General features: G+C 37.4%; 1 protein-coding gene and 1 long non-coding RNA gene across 3 annotated transcripts in view; one reads left to right on the top strand and one right to left on the bottom strand.

The window, feature by feature from the left end:
* The window catches only part of LOC124158739 (ubiquitin carboxyl-terminal hydrolase 35-like), a 43,267-nt gene that overhangs the window by 4,124 nt on the left and 14,939 nt on the right, over positions 1–24,204 (bottom strand). For both annotated transcript variants that reach the window (XM_046534008.1, XM_046534007.1), the window contains exons 4-9: positions 6,781–7,095; positions 6,133–6,497; positions 5,343–5,444; positions 4,854–5,021; positions 4,133–4,389; positions 867–1,157 (exon numbers count right to left, since the gene is read on the bottom strand). In XM_046534008.1, coding sequence (XP_046389964.1) covers positions 867–1,157; positions 4,133–4,389; positions 4,854–5,021; positions 5,343–5,444; positions 6,133–6,497; positions 6,781–7,095 — 1,498 coding nt within the window. The remainder of the gene's footprint in view (positions 1–866; positions 1,158–4,132; positions 4,390–4,853; positions 5,022–5,342; positions 5,445–6,132; positions 6,498–6,780; positions 7,096–24,204) is intronic.
* Positions 7,436–12,461, top strand: LOC124158740. The gene is made up of 3 exons (XR_006864865.1): positions 7,436–7,542; positions 11,865–11,971; positions 12,074–12,461. It is a non-coding gene; the product is annotated as an uncharacterized LOC124158740 (long non-coding RNA).

The raw sequence follows: 24,204 nt of genomic DNA, 5'->3' as shown, positions 1-24,204 counted from the left end.
TAGTAACTATTTATCAAAATCAAATTTCTTACCTAGAGTTTCAAAAAAAGGGGGGCTGTCTCAGAATTGTGTTTGTCTTAGATTCATGCAAATATTTATTCATAGCTAATTAAAGTTTTGCAGTAATTTTCGAAAAGTCACAAAATGGGGAAGGTAACAATAGGGTAGTTTCCTTCATCAAAGAAAACAAAAGGTATTGATGGTGATTCATTACCCACCGTTAATATATTCATAATATAGAAATTATTTGGTTTTAGAAATCTCAGTTTAGATGAATGCTAATGGTCAATTTTAACCTCATTTGAAAAAGGCAAGATTGGCGCCCAAGCGATGCCACTTCACGTGACGTCACAGGGACCAAGAGGCTATACGAGTAGTCAGGAGTTTCACATCGTCTGAGATTACCAATGCATGCATGAGGCACAGAGCTCAGGGAAACATCTGTTATTCCTTTCCACCCCACCCCACACGATCGTGGGGGTTCGTTTAAAAATTTCCTCTGGTCAATTCACATACTTTTGTGCATCAAACCAGGCTGCAATGATCGTGCCAAGTTTGTGCAAGTTCCGGTCTACACTTCTCTCTTTTTTTCGTTTTGCTCAGTGACCTACATATAGTAGCAGGATCATGTAAACATAGGTATTTTTCGGAGGGAAAAAAATGTTCATGGTGGAAAGGGTTATAAATCACCTATTATAACTGCGTAAGGTCGGAAGGTTTCCTTCGTTTGATTGGTTATTAATAATCCTTATTTAAGCCAAGCGCCAATTTTTTCAAGTAGAATAATAAACCATTGCCACAAGAGAATCAATGAATTAAAATATTAACTTATCATCACAATCGTACTGTTACATGTAGGTACTTACCACATGAATTCTGAACAGTCATGCTGCTGACCAGGCTCAAAATGGCCACCTGCCATATGGGCAGTCGCAAGGATGGCTTGAGGTGAAAGTGTTGGCCGCGGTGAATGGGATAGCAGGGAAAAAAGGAGCCTGAGTTGAGACAACACAGGCCTCATCTTTGGAGGAGGAATGCCACCGGATGATACCCTTCCCCAAGTCCCAACTGCCCCAGAGCCCCACACAGATGGTCCAGACATAGCACCCATTGTCGGTGGGATGGTAGCGGAGGAAAGAAGAACTCTGCGGCGAAACCTGAAAGGGAAAATAAGAGAAGTAAATAACACTGTGACAATTGTGACATTTCATTGATCTCAAATGATACAGCACGATTAAAAACAGTAATCTACATAGCCAAGTAAATTCTTATTTTGCTGAGTTTTGTTCCAACAATATCTCATTATTTCACTGCCTATAAATAAAGATAGCTGATGAACCATTAAAGCATCATACCTTAGCAAATAATGGAGGCTTTTCCTCCATAAAGTAATTGCACTAATGAAGTACAGTGGAACCTCAATCTATCGTTTTTCAGGGGGACGGATGAAAAAAACGATGAAAGCGGGAAAATGATCAATGCGGGAATGTTTGGCTGGATTGCCTGTGTCCCAGGAAACGCTGGATTTTGGCGAGTAATTATGATATTCATTAAGGGATTCAAACAAGATTTTAGCTCATTACAGGAATATGAGTGCTTTATCTAAACACTTAAGTCATTTTGTTGATTCGACTTGTATCTCTTTCAAACATCCTAAAGGAACACGCCACCTTGCTAAAAAATGTTAGGAATCCACTCGGCATTTGCATTGCTATTATGGATTTCTGTCTGATATAAAAATTCTTATCTATCAATTGCAGTTTCAAGTTCATGTATTTACGAGAGTAATGTGCACGTTATGCCTAAAACAACCACTTTTGCCGATGCTTGGTGGTGAGATGGATCACAAAGGCCAAAAATAGTTTATTATTTGAAATGTTCCTTCCTAACATTTAAAGTTTTAATATAATTGAGGCAATGTGTAAAGCGTGAACAATGTTGCGTTAATCGTCAACGGCACACCCACCTGATCCTCGACTTCATCCCACTTCTTGTTTTCACTAGGTATCTCACTCTACCCCCACCCCTGCCATCATGTGCTAGCGGACAACCCGAGGCGTAGCAATACTCATGCGCTTCAAGCCTGGATTCTTTTCTTCATCATCATCATTAGTCAACAATCCTAAGATTGGTTTGACGCAGCTCTCCATTTCTCTCTCCTATCCGCTAATCTTTTCATAGCTACATATTTCCTCTCTTTTACATCCTTTATAATCTGTCCTATATAACTCATTCGGGCCGTCCCTTGCCCTTTTTCCCTTCCACTAGTCCTTCAACGATTGTCTTCATCAGACCATCGTGCCTCAAAATGTGGCCAACTAAGTTGTCCGTTCTTCTGCATAAGGTTTTTTGGGAGGTTTCTCTTTTCTCCCACTCTTCTTAGCACTTCCTCGTTACTCACACGGTCAATCCATTTTATCTTCATCATTCTTCGGTAGCACCACATTTCGAATGCTTCCACTCTTGACTTCTCTGCTGCTGTCAACGTCCAAGCCTCGCTTCCACTGTTCTTTTCTTCATCTTCAAATATTTTTAGTCCATTTTTTTAAGTTCTCACTTGTTCCTTCGGAAGGGCCATGGTCCGAAGATGGATAAAAATAAAACTAATAAAAATGAAACCTAACTTACACACACGGAAAACACTTGTTAGTTTGAAGTCAACCCACCCTGGAAAGTACGGAACCACTCGTACGAGGTGAAGTTTGGAACTGATGCTATCGCGTACGGCGTACGCAGGGAGAAGCATGACCATATGACTGCGCCATGATTTTTTTTTGTCCTAAATAGATGGCAACTTACCCATTCTTATCTAATTAGCGTAGTGCCAGATGAGCAGAAGAATTTGGATTGTTAGTAGGGAGAAACAAAATATCCTGAGAAGATATCCCTTTGTGAGTAACTCTGACAGGTGGGACTTACAGTATAACTCGTAAATTGTAACCTGACGTCCTGTTTTCGGAAAATAATGCCGAATGACTTTCCCCCTCCAAACCCCCAAAAATTCATGATCACAGAAATTCTGGCTTTTTAGCTACTGATTATCAATGAAAACAATAATACTGATGATATCTTGTGTCACGCTTATACATGTAGCAAAGGAGGATTGTGAGTTAAGCTATTCAAATCTAAGGTGGTCACAACTGACACCAAGTCAACCAGAAATAAGGCGAATCTTCCATAAGATACCACTAGTTGCATCCCCGATACTAAAGCTAGTCTTTCACAGCTCAATTTTTGGGATAGAATGTGACAAAGGTTATTTATCCTTTTAAAAGTCAGGATAGCCTAAAACAATTTGTAAATGCAAAATTTTTCAATATTCACCTTTGCCCTATTAAGGTTGTTATGTGCAATAAAATCCATTTCTAATGAGGGTCTTGGGGACATGTACACCCACCAATTATATATATAAATAGTATCAGCAACCTACATTATTACACGAAACAAATAAAAAATCTCTAAAACTAAATTTTACCACAAATTTATTTGTATAAAACAATTAAAAATGACATTTAATGGCTTAATCTATAGTCCATGGTCTAAATTATTGGCAAAGACTTCAATAATCTGATGTACATTTTCTTTTCACAGGACAATTGATAGCAATTCTTTGCTATTTTTCATTACCGATTCATAAGAAAAATTTTATTAACTTTGAGGTAAAAACAAAACATTTTTCAAAAAATCCTTGAGTCCGGTTGACATATAAAGGCAATTGATTTGATACATTAGTGAGAACAAAGAAACTGCACGCATGGGTCTATTCCCTAGGCATACAATTCACTCTTCCAATTTTCAGCTCACGTTTAAACGAAATAATGACTGATTTATTGGGCTATAAGTTCCATCATAAAAAATGTAAACTTAAACCCAGTCACTATTACCTTACTTTTGTAGCAGGTAATGTATTTGATACTGCCAATCGATCACAAAGCAATTTTGATGATATCTTACATAGTGGTATGCTTGTTAAAGCAGGGCTTTTGTGTAGAATGGTGATTAAAATTAAATTGGAATATAATGAATATATAAATGGGATAATTTTTGAGACATGGTGACACAAGATTACGCTACAAACCTAAAAATTATTATCAAAGATAAATAATTCACTTGATATCTATGTGCTACAAACCTTGTTGTCATAAATAAGGCCTGAAGAACACTGTTAGCATAGCAAGTATTTCCAAGGTTGGAAAGTCCAACATGACCAGCTCGGGCGGCTGTTCTATACACTGCAGGAGTCCAGTCACCACCAGAAGGATCTGTATTGGGTACCTGCGGTGGTAAGGAGTATTCATAGCTGCCAACGGCTCTATTAGCCATAGGTATCCAGCGAAGTCGGATAAGATACTCATGATTTGGGACACCAACACTTGGTAATGGGCATTCCTGCAATGAAAGAATATTAATTTTGTAGATATTATAAACATTAATGGAGTTAAAAAAGCAGGTTGGCAAATGCCAAGAAAATAAAGATAATCCTAATAAAGACACAAGTAAAATAATGGAAGTATTCCCACCCCTGAAAAGGTGTTGACAGTAAGTTTCATAGACATTATTTGCCACAGCTAAGGTTTATTAAGACATAGTAGAGTATCTTTTTATGAAGTTTCCACTGTACTATGTTATAAGAAATTCACAAAATATTTACCATTACGGGGGAAATATGTGATTAAATGTAATAAATTAATAACTCTAAAATAAATCACAAGTAAAACACAAACAAAGACCTGAACTCCAAGACATAGACTTCAAAATTAAAATCCATAAAAAAAATTTGATTATATTACCAGATTTTGAATTAGTAAATTTAGTTAATACCTTGAGGCAGGCATCAACCAGATTGCCCTTACCTCTAACGCTTCTCGAAGATTTTGGCGCGTTGGGTCAGACCCACCATGAAGAAATAGTAGCATAGAGCAAAGGTCTACAAGGCGCTGCAAGGATTCAGCACTTCCAGGGACACCATCTTCCTGGTCTTCTCTCAATCGTGATAATAGTGGAGGTAGGTGAGGGCAAATCTGTGAAAAAATTATGAATACATGTTATTCTTATTCTCAACGGGAACTGAATGAAAACAAAGTTGATGAGTTCCTGAGGTGCCTCAAACAGTGGGGAAAAAGACTCAACAGGGACATGGAATCTAATTGAGAACACTTTGAAGATGACAGAAGAAATTTTGCAAAAACAGGTTCTAAATAAATTTGTAAGAAAAAAATTAAATTTTTTGGGTGCCCATCCATATGCACAAAGAGTTCAATCTGAAAAAGACCTTTGGGAAAAAGAAGATAATCCACATGGAAAATCAATTACAGGAAATACAAAATAATACACCCACTTACTTTCAAAAATGGTTCAGGAGAGTGTTGGAAGCCCAGGAGCATATGGGATACAACAGGCAGAAGAGATTGACACAAGGATGGATCATTCAGTCCTTCAACCAACTGAAAAGGTAACACACCAAATATAGATGTTCACTCTACATTGTCAATCAAAAAACAAAAAATGAAATATGCATTCCCACACAATATACTTAAAAATTTTAAATCCTTAATGTTTACTGCATCAATTATGACATTAATCAGAAGGGGAAAACATTAATAGAAAGTAATTGCAAAGGAATTTTTGCAAAACAACACAAACACCATCCCAAAATTTCCTTCTCGATTAACAAGATTCAGCCATAGCGACTTTATGTAGCAATGGTGAGATATTGGGAGAGAAAAGCTACAAAATGAAGAATAGACATTGTTAAAAAGTTGCTGGCTGGCAAACACTGCCCCTCCACCCAAGCAATAATTAAATGCAATTATTTTTGTTGACCTGCAGCCAATTGCAGTCGTGATAATAGATGCACCCATGATTACTAAAAAACTATTTCCCTGCATCCAACATACACTGCACAGTCATATTATACAAAATTAGAATCCCTGTCATCCAGACCTGATGCCCACGAGAACATTTTCAATCCCTTGCCACTGAGACAATTCAATGCCTAACCAAGCACATAAAAATTTCTATTAAAATAGACAATTTGTGAATGAAAATAATCAGAGAATCAAAAACAATACTTCCCTGAATACTTTTCAATAGAAAAATCAAGGAAATAAATGGGATTTTCATTTTTTTTACCTTGTCAATATTACTCATCGTCAGAGCAATTAGTATCCTGACACGAGATTCACAAGCAGCCTGACTAACTCTTCGGTTGTTGTTAGTGTCATGGGATGAATAAGAAGAATACATATTGCTCGGATACGAAGGAGCAAGACCCTGCAGGAGAGCCAGCACCCAGTGGGACAAGTTGGATGCCCCTGGCCAACGAAGCAGCCAATCGCAGAGAAGGTGACAGAGCAAGGCTGCAACTGCACCCTCTCCACTACCACTTGGCCCTGTTCCTGTGCCAAGTACTCCAGTCACTGCTCCAGGTATGAGTCTCAATGGAACAAGCTGCAACACTGATGCCAATGCAGGACATCGATCCTGCCAGTCTTTGCCTGAGAAAATTGAAAAAAAAAAAAAAAAAAAAACTCATTGGAAAAATTTAACATGAGAGAATAACTTTAAAACAACAATCAAATTTACAGCAGAATTAAATGTAATTCTCTTTCAGCTAACACTGTCCTAAATTAGTACAGGCTCATTTTTCAAATTCTGAACACATATTTGTACGAATGCACAATGTATGAATGTCAAGAAATGTTTTTGTAGTACATATCAATAAACCTTTTGATACCAACTCGTAATTCAACTGCAGAGACCATAGAAAGATATTAATACCTGGCTGGGACACCAGAGAATGAATGATCTGCAAGCACCGGAATACTCTTTTCTCCTCCTCATCATGAAAGCCATTCGCCAGTTTGCCTTTCGTTGGAGACCGGCCTCGCCTCCATATCAAAGCCACTGTTTCAGCAACTTCTCTCACTTGTGATGCAAATGTCTCCAAGGTGATTACGTCTGGAGTGGGCATGGTAAGTGATGCTATGCTTTTAATCAAGGCCTCACACACTTTCATCTCCAATTCTTCATCACCATCATCACTTTTCCCACCATTAATTTGTTCACACATGCCACTGCTTTTGCCACTCTCACCTGATGGACATAAACAGTGAAAAATTATTGGATAATCAGCAGAGGATACGAGCATATAAGTATATTATGTATACATTATAGTATTCCTGCAGGGCTATTCAGTAACTCTTTACGCGGTCGCGAAGACGAAAGATTCCGTTTACGTGGTCACGCCGCGTAAACATTCGAAGACGCGTAATTTGCTATTCAGTAGGCTTCACGAAAACATTTTCGTGCCTTCCCCTCCGCGGTAGTGGGGGAAGTCGAAGATACCCGAAGTTTCCCTGCAATACGTCACTGCGAGCCAATCAGAGAAAATCGGCATGCAATTGTCCTCGACAAACAAAAATAGAGCGAGATTCGGCTGGTAAGAGCAATGCTATTATGAGTTATAACGTTGATTAATGAAAAGTATGTTTTACACATTTAAATATAAGTGAGAGCTCAACGTGTGTATTAATGTTGAAGGTGAGTGCGTTGGAAATATGTATGCGATTAGACTTCAAAGATTACAGTGAGTAATTGGGATAAAAACTTGTAAATGAGAGGTATTTGGCGTTATTATGCATTTGCTTATGCCAGATTAGCTTATGCCTTTGCTTTGATGGAGCTATTTTAATGACGATACAAGTGTTTGAATTGATGTAGTCAGTTTCGTCATATCGTTTCTCGCAGAATTGGCCAGGTAATTAGTAATAGGCAATGAAAATAATAATGTAAACAGTCCTCATGAGTGTGATAAAATGTTTTGAAAATTATTATCAACAGCCAGCGATGTCCTAAGAATAGTTTGCTTAATTATTGGAAGACTGTAGATAAGAAAGGATAACTTTACGGGATAAGAGCTGGTAACAGGGTGCTAAGAAGACGGAAAATAAGGTGAAGAACTAAACCCCTCAAAATAGATACAAGTAAGAATCTATTTACAACGGACTGCCTATCATTACGTTGCAGCCCTGACTTCAATGTTCACAATGACTATAGCAGGGTTCCCACTCTACCTGAACAATGAAATTCACGGCTTTTTCCAGGTTTTCACGGTTATTTTTCATGTTTTCACGGTTTTTTTAAGGTTTTCACGGTCTCAATTTTGCTAAATTCACGGTCCGTTAATAAGCCAACAATAAGAAAATCACTGGCCGTATATCAACAGAAAATTAACGTACGCGAAAAACGCTGTGAATGTTAACGCCGCAATGAAAAGTGATATCTGTTATGACGTGATCTATCGTTTGCAAAATTCAGGGCCGACTAAAGGACCAGCCCAACCGCGCTCTTGCCCGGACGCCGAATACCCTTCGGACCTTCTTCCGTTCGGACACTCGAGGTCCTTTTTTAATTCCTCGCTGAGAGATTGTTTTTTGCGCACGTTGTTATTACTGCACAGTAACCGAATTTCCCCCACCCCAATATTTCTTATTTAATGGAAAATATTTTATTAAAATTGTTTATAGAATATAATAAATTGATTCTTTCTTATTTAACGGAAAATATTTTATGAAAATTGTTAATAGAACATAATAAATCGAAAAACAATTTCATACACCGTATTAGCGCGAATCTAAGACGAACACGATTCTAAGACTATCCTCCTTTTTTGGAACTCCACTAGGGGACAATTTTTCTTTATTAATAACGATACGACTATAAAATGAATGCGGAAAAACGATCAATGCTTTATTTTTTTTGCTAGATTGCCTATGTCCCAGGAAACGCAGGATTTTGGCGAGTAATTAAGATATTCATTAAAGGTTTCAAAACAATATTTTAGATAATAACAGGAATAGTAGTACTTTATCAAGACACATACGTCATATTGTTGATTCGACCCATATCTCTTTCAAAATTCTGAATGTTTGCTCTCCACTCGGCATTTACACTGCTATTATGGATTTCAGTCAGATGTAAAAATTCTTATCCATCAAACACCATTTCCAGTACACGTATTCACGAGAGCAATGTGCATGTTGTGCCTAAAACAACCGCATTCGCCGGTGCAGTGACTGGTTGTGAGATGGATCACGAAGGCCAAAAATAGTCAATTACTTGAATTGTTCCTGTCTAATGAATATATTTTTAATACAATTGAGGTAGTGTGTAAAGCGTGAACAATGTTGCGTTAATCGTCAGCGGCACGCCCACCAGGATCTTCGCCTTCATATCTCTACTTGTTTTCTCCAGGTAGCTCACTCTACCCCCACCCCTAACGTCATGTGCTAGCGGACAACCCAAGGCGCTCTGCAATATTCACGCGCATCTAGCCCGGATTCTTTTCTTCATGTTCAATTATTTTCAGTCCATCTCTTAAAGTTCTCAATAGTTTCTTCGGAGGGGCCATGGTCGGAAGACGACTAAAATTAAACTAGTGAAAATGACTTTATTAAACCCACATGGAAAACACTCGGTGGTTCGAAGTCCAGCCACCCCGGAAAGTAGGGAACCACTCGTACGAGGTGAAGTTCGGAACTGATGCTATCGCGTACGGGGGTACGCAGAGCACACTGCAGAGGGCGAAGCGTGACCATATGACTGCGCCATGAAATTTTTTACCCTAAAGATGCCCAATCTTTTCTAATTAGCGTAGCGCCAGATGATCAGATGAATTCGGATTGTTAGTAGGGAGAAACAAAAATCCTGAGAAGATATCCCTTCGTCAGTAACTCTGACAAGTGAGACTACTAGTAGTAGTATAGCTCGTAAATTGATAACTGATAACAACCTGGTATCATGTTTTCGGAACAAAATGCCGAATTAACTGCCGTAAGCTCAGCTACGAGGATATCGCGTTTCGCCAAAAATCACCATCGTATTTTTCCATCTATTTCCTTGCTTAAAATACGTCATGTGTGGTCTGGTTTTTTTTTAACGTGCAAATTACTAACATTTCAATCTAATAAAAGCATAATAGCAATTACTGAATATCATTGTTAGATACCTTTTGGGCTAATAGGTGATTCATGCAGCAGTTGACCTCCATAAACTGGGAACTTCGAAGCAGTTAGGCTGAAAAAGGTCAGTTGGTGAGAAGAGGGGGGAGCGCGAAACACGTTTCTATTGTTCTCGTGTAACTCGATATTTTTTTCGAAGCTAAGGTCTTCGTAATAAGATCCCTGCGCGAGCTGGGACCTGTTTTTATTTTGAAGAAGAGGAAAGAGTCAGAAGGGGGAAGGAGAATGGTGAATGGAGGGGGATAAAGGTTCTTGGGAAATGCGCTAATGTTACTTTCCCACGGCACTGAGCTTCTCCCAATGGTAGTTACATCTCTTGGGGAGGATTCCAACTACGTGCTTGTCATTATTAGCCATAAATGACACATTGTATTTATTTCGTCTCATTTTCGTCAAACGATGGATGCGGGAAAATTCTGCGTCGGAACTGCGATCTTCAAACGATCAATGCGAGAAACGATACTTCGGGGAACGATAGATGCGGGAAAAAATTAAATTGTCTATAAGGAACTTTATTTGGGACCAGAAACGGCAAACGATCAATGCGGGAACGATAGATCGAGGTTCCACCGTATAACTTTCTTTTGAAAGCGGCAGTGTAATGACTTCTTTTCTCTGCTATCGTAATACTCTGAAACCAAAACTGAATCCATCTCTCTAATCAGAGGCAAATCATGTTCCCTTCTTACCGTTGCTCTGGGAAAAATGGAACGACTATGTAGCATAATTAATCGTAGAGGGCGTAACTTGGTGGAAATCCATAATATCACGAATACAAGGATCAAGGAAATAGCAAAGTTCTTGATCCTTGTATTCGTGAGACTATGTAGCAGTTTATATCGCGACGGCATTGAGGCTTAAACGACACAAACAAACAGCATTACCTTAGATAGCACAAAGCGGAGGAACTGGATCACCACCGACAGTAAATAACTCCACACAAACTTTCCGGTTGCGACGTAAAACTGGCAAGTTCCAGGTCGACGCATGCGACAATTGTGTAATGCTGTGCCATAAGCGGAAATCTTCTCTCGTTTTCAGGCCGCAATGCGCATGAATTAGTAACGTCGTGCCGAAAGCTCGCTGTCGCCCGGTTCAAACTCAGGGAGCGTAGTGTCCACAGCGCATAGCAGGTTGTCAAGGTTAGCGGTCTTCCAATCACAGGATTGAGGGTGTTGAATAAACGTTCAAATTTTTCGACACAAATGCTATCTAGATTTAGTTTCGAAAGTGGTCGCTGCAGCCAGTGGGATGCCTAATTGGGTGGAAGGGGGACTAAGCAGTGACCGAGGGAGGGGAAACCAAGCCATTTGAGGAAAGTAAACAAGCTGATGAGAAGTGGTGTCATATTTCAGGAGGGGGAGAGAAAAGGCCTGCGCTGGGGAAAGATGTTTTTCTTCAGGCAACATTCGTTCCCACGCTTTTCTGACCCATGCGACCGCATGCGACGATGCTCGCCACAATGAATAGAAGTGCGCTAGCTACGAACGAAGATGAAAATTTCTGGGAAGGTATTATTATCAAGATAGAGAGATTTTTAAGGTTTTAAGACGAAATTCACGGCTATTTCCCGGTTTTTTCACGGTAGACGAAATTCACGGCTAATTCACGGTTTTAAGGTTTTCACGGTTGAGTGGGAACCCTGCTATAGTGATGAGTCTTCTACTTTTACCCTGAAGTACCTCACAATCAAGAAGGTTAAGAGACCCAAACAGTGATAATTGTTAAGGGAAATTTCTACCTAGTGGAAGAAATTATATGTCTTATTCAAGTAACAGAAAAATGCATAAAAAATAATGGATGAAACATGAACTATTCGTAATATTTCTTTTCTTATTTTAGACCATTCTGATGAGGTTGGTGGTAAATACTGGGTATGCCTTCTATGAAGGATTCCATGATTAATTTTAAGGCGGAAAACCATAGTTTGAGCACCAACCAAAGCAATGGTAGTGTATCTATTTGTAATTTACCAATGCATTAGGTAACCTGTTAATAATCGCTTGTCTAATAGTTCTGGCATTGTTTAATATGCCTCTTCCATTAATTAGGGACTCTGCAAGAGCTGGGATCTCCATAATAATCAGCCTCATCTGGGAAGGGAAAACCAGCCCCTACACACATATTATGAAGTACAACACAAGAATTAACTATCAATCCTGATTTTATTGGTGTACACTCCAGCACTCAATGTCTCAGCAATCATCTTAACCTAGAGTTAAGAACCCCCATGCACCTCTCAATAGACTTCATAACCCGCACATGGGCTTCAGTTTAATAAGTTTCAGGGGTACTTGGCCTGCCACATAGTATTCCAGTCAGGGGTCAGTGGTGGTGTGGGTTACCTAAGCCTCCTATCATTCATTACACTGTTTTTAATATATTCAGTGCTTAAGCATACATATATGATATAAAAATTATTCTTTCTTTTCGATGCAAGGAGCTTACCTTTAAAAAATTAAGGTCATTTCTTCCAATATATTATTAATATCATATAATGTATGCTAAATTATGTACCAGATGATTATTTTCCCAAATTTATTCCAAACAACGAACACTGATATTCAATCTCCCAAGAACCTTTCATTTCCCTATGCATGGCTGATTGATTCCATATATGTATCGACATAACTGATAATCTGGAAAAAATTATGCTTGCAAATTACTATTAAATAAAATAGGAATGACTTAGAAATGATACTCTCTTACTTTATTTACTTTGAGCTTACCTGTAATTATTTAGTAACTATAAAGAATAACGAAATGCAACCATAGTTCTGGAGGTGGTATCAATTACCATCACATTTCAAATTGATTAAGAGCTTGTGCTCACAATCATGTTATTAATATGCTTCTGAGTGGGTTTACATAGCATATGGGATGAGAGTAGTTACAAGAGACTTGAGCTGTGGATGTAGAATGGGTTTCATGATATAGCGAATATGAATCATTTAATTACAGGGGGTGGGGAGCTGTAAATTGGTAAAAGTTTGTAATATGAATAGAAGAGTGGCATTATCACCAAATTTTTGGGAATGCTACGTTTCTGATCCTATACTAATGGAAACAATCTAGGTAAAGTTCATGAACATCTGGAGCAACATCTCCATTAATCGGTTACTTACATCATGCCATATTATAATGCAGGAAATTTAATGAAAGGAACTGGATCCCTTATTGTGAATGCATAAATACCTATTATCTGTGTTAGGCCTATTTGTAGGAATACTTCAATTATCACCAATTAATTTGAAAAGGACTGGCATATAAGGCAATGATGATTTAAAAACACTCAAGTGAATAATTTTCAGAATCAAGGTCTAATCCATGACAAATTATTAAAATAAATTATAATGTTGGTTTGATTATTCTCCAACAGTATAAATTTGTTGGAAAATGCTATGTAAACAGTAATGGGCTCATCACAACTTGTTACAAAAATTCATGGGCATCGACATCAGCTGCAATTCATGCTTAATTTTATATTACTCTACTCAGTTCTTTTTTTTTTTGATGGGAATTATATATCTTTGGTCAATATGGGAGGAGCATTCTATGCTTCTGTAACCCCCTCAACTTCTCTGCTGACAGAGGGATGGCTTAAGTCCCAAATTATTGTCACTACCAGTAGCTGCCATGCCCATAAAAATGCAGTGCAAAAAATATCTAGATTTAGGTAAGTATTCCATGTACAATTTTCACCAACTTATTATAGGGATAGTGGTTGATGTGGTTTAGTACTATACCTTTAAATGCATTGGTACTACAAGAGCTCTTTGAGCTGGAATCATGTGGGGGACATAAAATATTTATTAGTCTCCAAGCTAAGTCTTTATCCAATATTTTCCCTGAAATACCTCTTATGTTAATACAAAAGGGTCATATAATTTCATTAGTTCCCTCACACAAGACTGTCTCTTTCATCTCTCTCCTCCTCCTAAGTATTTCTAGGGCTCTCACACCATTAATTTTCAATCAGATTCCATCATTAAATAAATTAACGATACACATTCAAATGAAGATAGGTTAGCCTCACCTCACCTTATGAGAACATTAAAATTGTTATCTCAGAAACAATAAATGGTCTCAAAATGTTATATGGAACAATATATACGAGAATGTAGATTATTACTTCAAAACTTGAAAAATACAATAATTTTATAATAAAGACTGTAAAAGGGAGATAATAACGAATATTTTATGCCAGGCAAACATCATCTTACGACTCCATAGTTATCAAACAAAATAAAACGTTTTAAAAATACGTCGTATATCTGTTGCACATTATGGAGTAATTGGCTGTCTTATTTCATAGGTTTACTATGAGTCATTTCACATAAAAGCATAAATCCCTTATCTAGGGTTCTGAGTGGCTAGAATGTGGGAGTCAATTCCTTTATATACTGCATTCCATGATGATACCGCAGCAGGCACAAATGGGTATCTGTCTCTCAGACAATATCCTCTCACCACTATCCACAATCAATACAAATAAGATGATTGACTTGCCTCAATTCTTTAATAGGGACCATCACAATAATGGCCATTGAATAAATACTCTCGCTCTCTCTTCCATAATAATCATAGTCATGTCATGGACTCATAGGCATAATCGAAAGGAAACATCCTGTATGATAGATATCACAAAAACGACATATGTCCCCAATGTATACACTAACCATTTTGAACAAAACAAATCTCTTATGTCAAGAAATATTTACAGCCATCTTTTGTCGCAAGACAGATGACACTGAAAACAGTAGTATACTCAATAATGACTACTTGGTAAAATAATTGTACCCACTATGCTATGTACATAAATAACATGCCTACAAACGTCTATCTGTCATACAAGCATCTACCTATCCACAGTTTAGACATGGTAACCTCCAGCCACAGCAGCTGCACATTCCATTTGCGAAAAGGACCAATTATAAACACACAAAATCGATTCACCTATCAGTTATATCCTTTCAGTGTCAATATCTTGTATTTGATTAGTTAAAACAATAGCCATCACAACGTAGAGAAAAAAATATACATCCACTATACGGCAATAATTGTGAATATTTAAACATCGCCAGCCTGAGTAAAAATATTTATCAGCAGAGGAGCTGTCTTTCTGCTAGTTATGTCCCTCCAACTTGATCATCGAAAAATATCTTATACAACTGTATATACAGACTGTAGAGCGCAGTATTCATTCATGTTATTTTAGCATTGATGTTGAACATGAGCCCTTTCAAACCAGAAGAAACAAAATAATCTTATGATCATACTGCGAGTTGTTTACCTTCTTAGTGGATATTAAAAGTAGCATATTGAACCATAAAAGTAGCAAAGATATATTACCGAGCAGAATATAGCAACTTTCCAAGAAACATTATATTCACATGATTGGTCTGAAATGTATAGTTTGATGTCCTTTGATGATAGTTTTCAGTATTTCTATTCTACTTTTCAACATTACTTCGACATTTGTTTTCCTTTAGTCCTGAAGAAGGTGAAAAATCCTTTACTTTCCAAGCGTAAAAAGTCATGGATTACCGATGAAATTAGACGTCTGTCAAGTGAGATGAAGGAGGCTGCCATTCACTACAAACATAAAACTGAAGTGTCAGATCGATTAGAGTACTTGGCGCTTAAGAAAAGATACCGTAAAATTCTTCAAACAGCAAAAAAATCCTTCAACAATCAAAGAATAGTAAATGCTGACAATAAATCAAAAGAAATTTGGAAAATCATCAAAGAATCCAAAGCTCACCACAATCAACATTGCATCCTTCAATTACAAGACTCTAAAGGGGAACTGATCTCTGATTATACTACCATGTCATCCAATCTCAATGATTTTTTCCTGTCTCAGTCGGATCCCACAATCCCATGCAATTCCCCTAACTACTCCGTAACCCAATCGCCTAGCAACTCGTTGTACCTGCTTCCTTGTACTGAATCTGAACTGACCAATATTGTTAACAAATTGCCTGATAAAAATAGTCATGGATTAGATGGTATCCCCGGGAGAGTGGTAAAAAGATCTATCCTTGTCATTAAGGATCAAGTCCTATTCCTCATTAAGGGTGTTCTATACCTCCGCGAAAAACGGCTCTGCAGACTTCAGGTTGCTCGCCATTTGCTCGCTTATTATACACTCTGGAGAGAACTTGTTTTGGATATGGTTTAAGCTAAGATTATTGTTATTGGCAAGTGAAAAAAAATTATTTGAAAAGCATTTATTAATTAGTTATTTGCGCTGAAAAACACAATAAAACGCCTGTTTTCTCGATGTAATTCTACCACGTAGAAAATGCGATTTGAATTTTTTTTTCGGGAAATGAGAACATTCATCCTTCTTCTTGGAAATAAGATACGTTTCATCAATGTAATATTTGTAATAACGACACTATAGCTCAATTTCCCGAGCGTGTTTTCTCAACGTCAAGCGCTTACGATCTTTTCTTCCATGGCGCTGCTGTATGATCCCCCACTCTCGGTGAAAGAGCTTCTCACCCCACAGCAGTCTCTCTCACTACCTCCCCTCCATCGTGTCTTGTGTCCCCTACATCTGTTTTTTTTCCTCTATGCTTTCCTCGACCTAAGAAGCCCGTCTGACCCGTGGTCGGGCCCCAGCAGGCCAACAGTTTTTTTCGTTATTATCCGAAGCCCTGTGTTCTTGTGTTGCGAGCGGCATGTTTGAAACGGGGCTAGCGCGAGTTTTCAAGTTTTCTGTTCTTATGCATGGAAAGTGAAAGGAAATCAAAGAGGAAGCATATCTTTTGTGGGAAGGTGGAAAAGAAGTACTAGGAATAATGGTGAATGTATAAATCCTTTTTAAGTGTGCTACATTATTAACAGTTAGTATATCTTTAGACACGTATTTTCATCCACGTAAAATCTGTAAAAACGTGATGCAGCTAAGAAATAGACTATCAAATTATTTTAACCATTTTAGTCATTACAAACCTGCAATAATAGATGTTCTTTACACTACAGAAGGAGAAACTGCTTTAAAGTAAGTACCTACCTCTCGATAATTTATTGGCTGTGACTATAATATATTAATTTTTTGTAACCAAGCATTGAAAATAAGATGAATACAGAGAATATACTGCACATTATCAATTAGATTCTAGGTTGCACCATTGCCTTTTAAGTTCTTGCTGACGCTAGCCAAGAATAAATATTTCACCGAGTAGGTAATATAACGTGCATATCTTCATTTCGTGTCTAAATATTTTCAAAAGTAACCGTTATGTCATCAAAACACGATATGAAAAGTATCACGTTGGTTTATTTGTCTCGTATTTCCGACATATATGTTTCTCGATAACTTGCAATCGAGGGAGAAAACTTCGAAAAGTTATTTTCTTATAAAAATATTCTTATTTATTAAAATTACTATTATTAATCATTACATGAGTCACCCAAAAGAAAGAATTTGAACTTGAACCACCGTATCACTAAGCAGGGGTTGATGTTTGGTCGATGTAATACAGCGACGACGTCTAGATGACCGAATTTAATCTTTAACTATCTATCTAACTATTTGCGTAAATATGCTTGTTGTATGCAAAAATTAGATACGCGAGATCCAATGAACCTGCAAACCAGTTTTACAAGTATAAGACAAGAATTTTACTTGTGTAGCAGGAGTGACGAGAAAACAAACATTACACACGGATAAAACTCGAATGTGGGATATTTATTTCGCTCGAGTGAAGTTATGCAAACTAACTTCGCGTTATATCTCTCACCAACAACCTGTTTCACGTGCTGCTTACACTCTTCTGAGCGATTGATTCTCTCAATGAATTGTTCTCACTACAGGTCGTAATGAACCGAAACTCTGATGATGAATGCAACTTTTCTCAGAAGTGGGCGGCAACTTCCGCGATTTTTCAATGCTAATTTTTGTGAGAATGACTGAACGAGGTAGTTAGTTATTTTTACCCATCCATCGACCGAGTTATTAACTAAAATTAAGATTTCGTGCCAGAGTAAACGACCACATTGCGATATAAATATGCAACACTTCATGTAAAATACTAGTGCGCAGGATCAGGTAGACTCATTATATTTAACTGTTGAAATTATTAGGCATAATAAGACGTCTAGAAGTTTATGACAACTAAATGTAATTTCATTAAAAGTTCTTCAGTTTAGAATGATACTAACATCACCGCAGAGCGGTTGTAGTCATTGGGAAGAAACTAAAATTTCTCAGGAGTATTACCCGATCAATTTTTCTCTACCCCTCGAGTACACTGTATGACCCTTCCGGGATGGAACCCTGGATTGAAGTTAGGTCTTGTACTTAACATGTCTCCCATTTTTTTAATTTCGAAGGGAATTTTAGGTCTTATACTACACTATTTTTTAATATGAATGAGAATACATGTATACCAAGACTGTTATTTGCCACGAAAAAAACATTTCGCTTATGTTAGCCGCGATTCAAACGCAGATTGCCGGTCCGTTACATTACCAAGTAATTTTTTCTAGGCGAATCTTAGACACAAGTGAAAAGAGTCATTGAAGAGTCAGTGAATTTCATATTCAAGGAAAAAGTTTGCTTCGTGGTATAAGTGGTAGCATATTTAACCGGCCATCGGGGATATCCGGGTTCGAATCCCAGGTTAGTCAAATGATTTTTTCGTGTCGATTATCATACTTATTTAACCATGCACTAGTGTATTTAACTATGCACTCGTGCGCGTGACTGCGTACAAATTTGCTTGTTCAATGTAGTACTTTGTATGAGTGAGAGCAAAAAACTTTTGCATGTGACGCTAGAATATCCTCTTTTACGAATAACTCTAACCACTACACGGTAGATAATTTTTAGTTGCCGTTCCATGCTTAACAACTTTATTTGGTAGAATGATTAATGATTTTCAAAACGCTCTACATAAAAACATATACTTAATTCAACTTACAAATAAAATCCGAAGATTCAAACGTGATGGAGCGGAATTTTTCCATATTGAAAGAAACACTTTCAATTTTCCACGATTATAAGAAAAGTTAATGTGACCTAGATTTCAATGTTATAACAACATCTTCAACGTACAAATTGTGTGTAATTCATTCAATGTATCTTCTTGAGACTAAGCTATGTCTGATTACGAACTAATGGATTCGACTTTGCCAACATTTGGCCCGCTTTAATTTCGTAGGGGATAAATTATTTCTAATGCCTTTACTAATTTACTTTGAAAAACTGCGAGAAATATTCCTCCTTCCGTTAATTATGTAAAAGATAAGGATCATACGATCGATATTCATGGAAAAAGGTTCCGCGCTAAATAAAAGGATAATTATGGTAAAGCTTGAGACTAAGCCGGTAGATACCGTAGTGGTAAATGTTAACATACCTACGACGGACTACTAGGATGAAGAAGTTAAAGACGTCTATGAAGATATCACAGCAGTAATCAAACAGGTAAGAGGTGAAGAAAACCTTATAATTTTAGGTGATTGTAAGGAGAAGGCTTTGGGTGTCAATATTAACGGAGAGAAAATAGTATGCTACGATTCGCTGACGACATAGCAGTCATAGCCGAGACAGAGAAGAATTTTAAGAAGACTTTGACAAATATATAAAGGAATATGGCCAGATATCAGTTGAAAATCAACAAAAGGAAGACTAAGATATTAGTATGGAGCAAAAGAGAGGAGGCTAGGACAAACATTAAGCTAAGAAATCAAAAGTTAGAAGAGGTGAAAGCGTTTTCTTACCAGGGAAGCCGAATTACCAACGATGGAAGAAGCAAGAAAGAAATAGTAGAATAGCGCTGGCGAAGAGGGCTTACTACAAAAAGATGAATCTTCTTACATCTGAGAATACAAGCATAGAAGTAAGGAAACAATTCATCATATGCTACATATGGAGTATGATTCTCTAAGGAAGTGAGGCTTAGACGTTGATAGCAGCAGAGAAGTCAAAGAGTGGAAGCATTCGAAATGTGTTGCTACCGAAGAATGATGAATATAAAATTGATCGAACGTGTAAATAATGAATGAGTGCAAAAAAAGTGGGATAAAAAATAAGACTTCTAAAAACCTTAAGCAGAAGACGGGACAACTTACTTGTCCACATTATGAGACCTGATAGCCTGATGAAAACATTCATAGAAGGACAAGTGAAAGGGAAGAATGGCAAGGGACGCTCCCGAATGAGTTACATTGGACAGGTTATAAAGGATGCAAAAGGGAAGACATATGTCGCTATAAAGAGGCTAGCGGGTAGGAGAGACGAATGGAGACCTGCGTCAAATCAATCTTAGGATTGTTGACTAATAATTATGATCTCAAACCTATAATCCCTCGGTACCTAGAAGAGCAGAAATATTAAGAAGCACACTAGTCCAACAACTTTTACTATTGCCCAAATGTAGCAGTCAACACAACACATTGGCATTAATATCTACTATTGGAATAAGAGAGAGATTCTTCTGTAGGACAATATTGGATGTAATTTTTTTTATTTTAAACTACATTTTGATAGCATTAAAATTAAAATTCTCTCTCATTTCACAGGCCCGTATTGTCGGCTTTCGAACTCAGAAGGTCTTGTTTATTGAAGTGAGGAACAGATACTGCTGTATTTGTGCGAGAAGTAGCGATACAAAATCGGAGGTGAAAGAGCAATGCTACAAAAATTGGAGCAAATCCTCGACAGCAATGGAAGCTGACATATTAGTCGAAGGGTTCGAAACAGGTATAAAGATGCGCGAATTAAAATATCATTGGATAATTGTTACGATAATATAAGGCACGGAATAATTCAGTGTTATTGTTCCGGAAGATACTATAATACTATCATTTCATTCGTAGGTGATGGCGACAGCAGCGTTACGAAGAAATTGATTGAAGTACCACCCTACGGTATCAACTGCCCAGTACTGGGCAGTTGATACCGTAGTAGAGTGCATAAATCATTTATTGTGCAACTACTGCAACAGGTGGAGGGAAATCGCAAAGAAATTAAACATAATACGGGAAGGGTATCAGTCGCTTTGCGTCGGAAAAGGGAGACAATATCCCATGGAAAGGGACACATTTTCGTTCTTCGGCCGATACTGTAACACTGGACGGAAAAAATAATTTTTTCTCGAGCCCTGGTACCATTCCTGCTGATTCTTATATAAAATGACCACCTGAATCCGAATATGACATCCGTTTTCCTCCATCACCCACCATTTTTTGGGGGAAGGTCCCCCTATAATTTTCATCAATTTTGCAATAATTTGGAGGAATGAAAAGGATTATTTTAGAATTTATATTTCTTATTTGGCTTTTGAGAGTATAAAAGTTCTAAAACATGATAATTAATGGTAAGGATGTACATTTAGGGGGATTAGTTTCCGTTAATGACTAAAAAAAACACTTTAAAAATCATCTTTTTTAATCCAATGAAAATATAAAATCTCAGTTTTATATTCTGCATGGAACTAGAAAGTATTACATTTCTTTTTTTTTAGCTGCGAAATCAAGAGAATTGCCGTCCAATCCTTAGCGGGAGAGGCACTGCGAGGGCCAGAGTAGTAAAGTGAATCTTCCGAGCTATTGCTACATATTTTAATTATTGTTGCTATGCTATACAGCAAAATATTTTTATTAATACTGCTGTTTCTTGCTGTAATGTATTATTATATTTCGGGGAGGATGATGTGAAATAGAAGCTGGAAATGTTTTAAAATACGTGAAAATTTACGAAAAATAGCAAAATTGGTCATTTGAATGCGTTATTACACAATTTACGGAGACTAATTTCCCTCAAATCTACATCTTTACCATTAATATTATTTTTTCAGAATTTTGCACCCCTCAAAACCCCTAGGAAAAATTTAAATGCTAAAATAATCCTTTTAATTTCTCCAAATGACCGAAAAGTGGTAAAAATTGGAGGGGGGGAGTTCCCCCAAAAATGGTGGGTGATGGAGAAAAACAGAGTTCATATTCGGATTTAGGAGGTCATTTTACATGTGAATTCGAAAGAATTATAATTTGAGCAAAGCTGATCATTTGAATCCACACCCCCTTCATAGTTTTGTAAAATGATATAATGTCAGGAAGCATTTTGTTACCACTTGAGGCAGTAATACTTGCGTCATGGATAATGGCAGAAGTAAGTACTATACGGATTTTATTGAAACGTAGGTATTACAATGCGGAAATATCGGGAGTAAAGCCAAAAAGGGAAGGATGTAAGACAAGGGCATACCCAGGGTCATAACTAGGGGGGGCAAGCCATAGTCTAGAAGGGGGCGCAAGCCAAGTTGTGACATTTTAGCATGGAAAAGGTGAATGAAACAAATATTTTAAGAAAATTATAACAGCACATTATTAGATTATGATATCATTTCCTAGAAAAAATATTTTTATTTTACTTACATATCTTATACCTACTAATGCATATCATTTTTCGTGGGTTTAAAGAAAATTTGTTGAATACTTTCGTTTCAAATCAGTACTGATTTTGATGAAAGACTTTTGCGATTTTTGCCTCTGGAGGGGGGGCAGCTGCCCCCCCTGCCCCTCGCCTATGATGTAAGGTTCTATTTTTTCTTGGGGGAAATTCAGGAGGAACGTCAGCTTTGTTCTTACTCATCGTCCTTACTGTAGCCAATCTTTTTTTGATAAAGTTCTACTGTTAAAGGCATGCTGGTACACCAATTGTTACTGGTAATATTTCTTCCTCTGCATTCAATGTGCTCTGCTAAGCGTTTGGCAATTTCATGAGGTGAATTGGATTCTTTGAAAGGGCATCTGGCTACGTGCCCATATAAATTTCAATTTTTAGGTAAATTTTCCTAGCATCCACCACAGCAATGACTTCAATACCATATATCTTTTGCTTTTGGATAGATACTGCGTTACAGGACATCGGCCTCGAAATGGTATAAGTTGGTCAAGGATCGTGATGTACTCTGATGGTGTATTTGTAAATTCAATTTTTTTTTTGATATTTTATTAATGAACTCAGTAACTGCGGCTTACTAGTCAATTTTCTTACTTTGTAGTCTAGTGCTAAGGTTATAAAATCTAATGCACCGTAGAAAAAAAATCCGATAGCCCAGTGTACGGGAAAAAATTTGATAGACTTCTTTGCTCCAAATCTCCCTAATATCAACACGGGAAATTTTATACGCACCTGAGAGAAAAAGGGGACTAATAAGAGCTAGTTAATCATCTTCACTCAACTGCCTAGTATCACGATCTCTTGCATAATTTCCAGAAACAGAATTAAAGTAGAGATTTGTGATTTTCACAATTATAACTAATAATTCTGCGCAAAAAGAGGCGAAATGCTGATGATTCATCACACACACTTTTTGCACATGGGTGTATTCCAGGAAGATGAGTCATCGGCGATTTCATCAAGCCAAATGCGAGCGAATGAATTTTAATCGTCTTCACGATGGATCGGAAGCGAGAATAAATTGTAACACTTTCGGTCGCATCGGGTCAAAACTTCGGTTGCAGCAAAACTAGGGAACACTTTGAATATTAAACGTTACTTAGAGTTAGAATTACAAGAAATTAGAGACCAGAAAAACTCCAGTTCGAACGGCATCATTTTATTAAAAAAACATCGAAGAAAAAGTCAATATGACCCGATGCGATCTATTCAGGGTTATTGGCCTTATTAAAGATGTATGTGATGTCTGATGCAATATGCAATTTATGATGTTCCTACCATATAAATCAATAAATATGAAAGATGATAGAAAATCAATTTTCGTTCATTCATTATTTGTCATTTGTCTCATTAGTGTTCTCCCTGCAGCGCTATGATTACTGAATAATCATGTTTCGGAAAGTAACTGTATTGAATACACGTTTTCAAATGGACGTGGGTGATTACTATTTCATTCATACTGAGGAATAACGTAAAAATGTAAAGTTGTACTTAAAAAAAAGTTTCACGAAGTACGCGCATTTCGGTTAGCGTAATTGACTTTTACGATTTTTTGAATAGCACTTAACAATTTTGTGATATGAACGTTGACCAGCTCTCCCCTTCCAGGAGAGTCGAATAAGGAGAGAGCAATGCAAGTAATCGCCTTTCTTCATAGAAGCCGGCCGCACTTCCCAGCCTCGTCGAGAGCGTGCGTATTTGGATTCTTCCAAGAAACGGCAACCGAGTGGCTGAAGTGGGACTAATGCCGCCAGAGAG

This window comes from Ischnura elegans, chromosome 5 (assembly GCF_921293095.1).
Source record: "Ischnura elegans chromosome 5, ioIscEleg1.1, whole genome shotgun sequence".
Taxonomy (NCBI): Eukaryota; Metazoa; Arthropoda; class Insecta; order Odonata; family Coenagrionidae; genus Ischnura; species Ischnura elegans.
The sequence above is the reverse complement of the archived record's forward strand: the minus strand, read 5'-3'. Positions and strand labels throughout refer to the sequence as shown.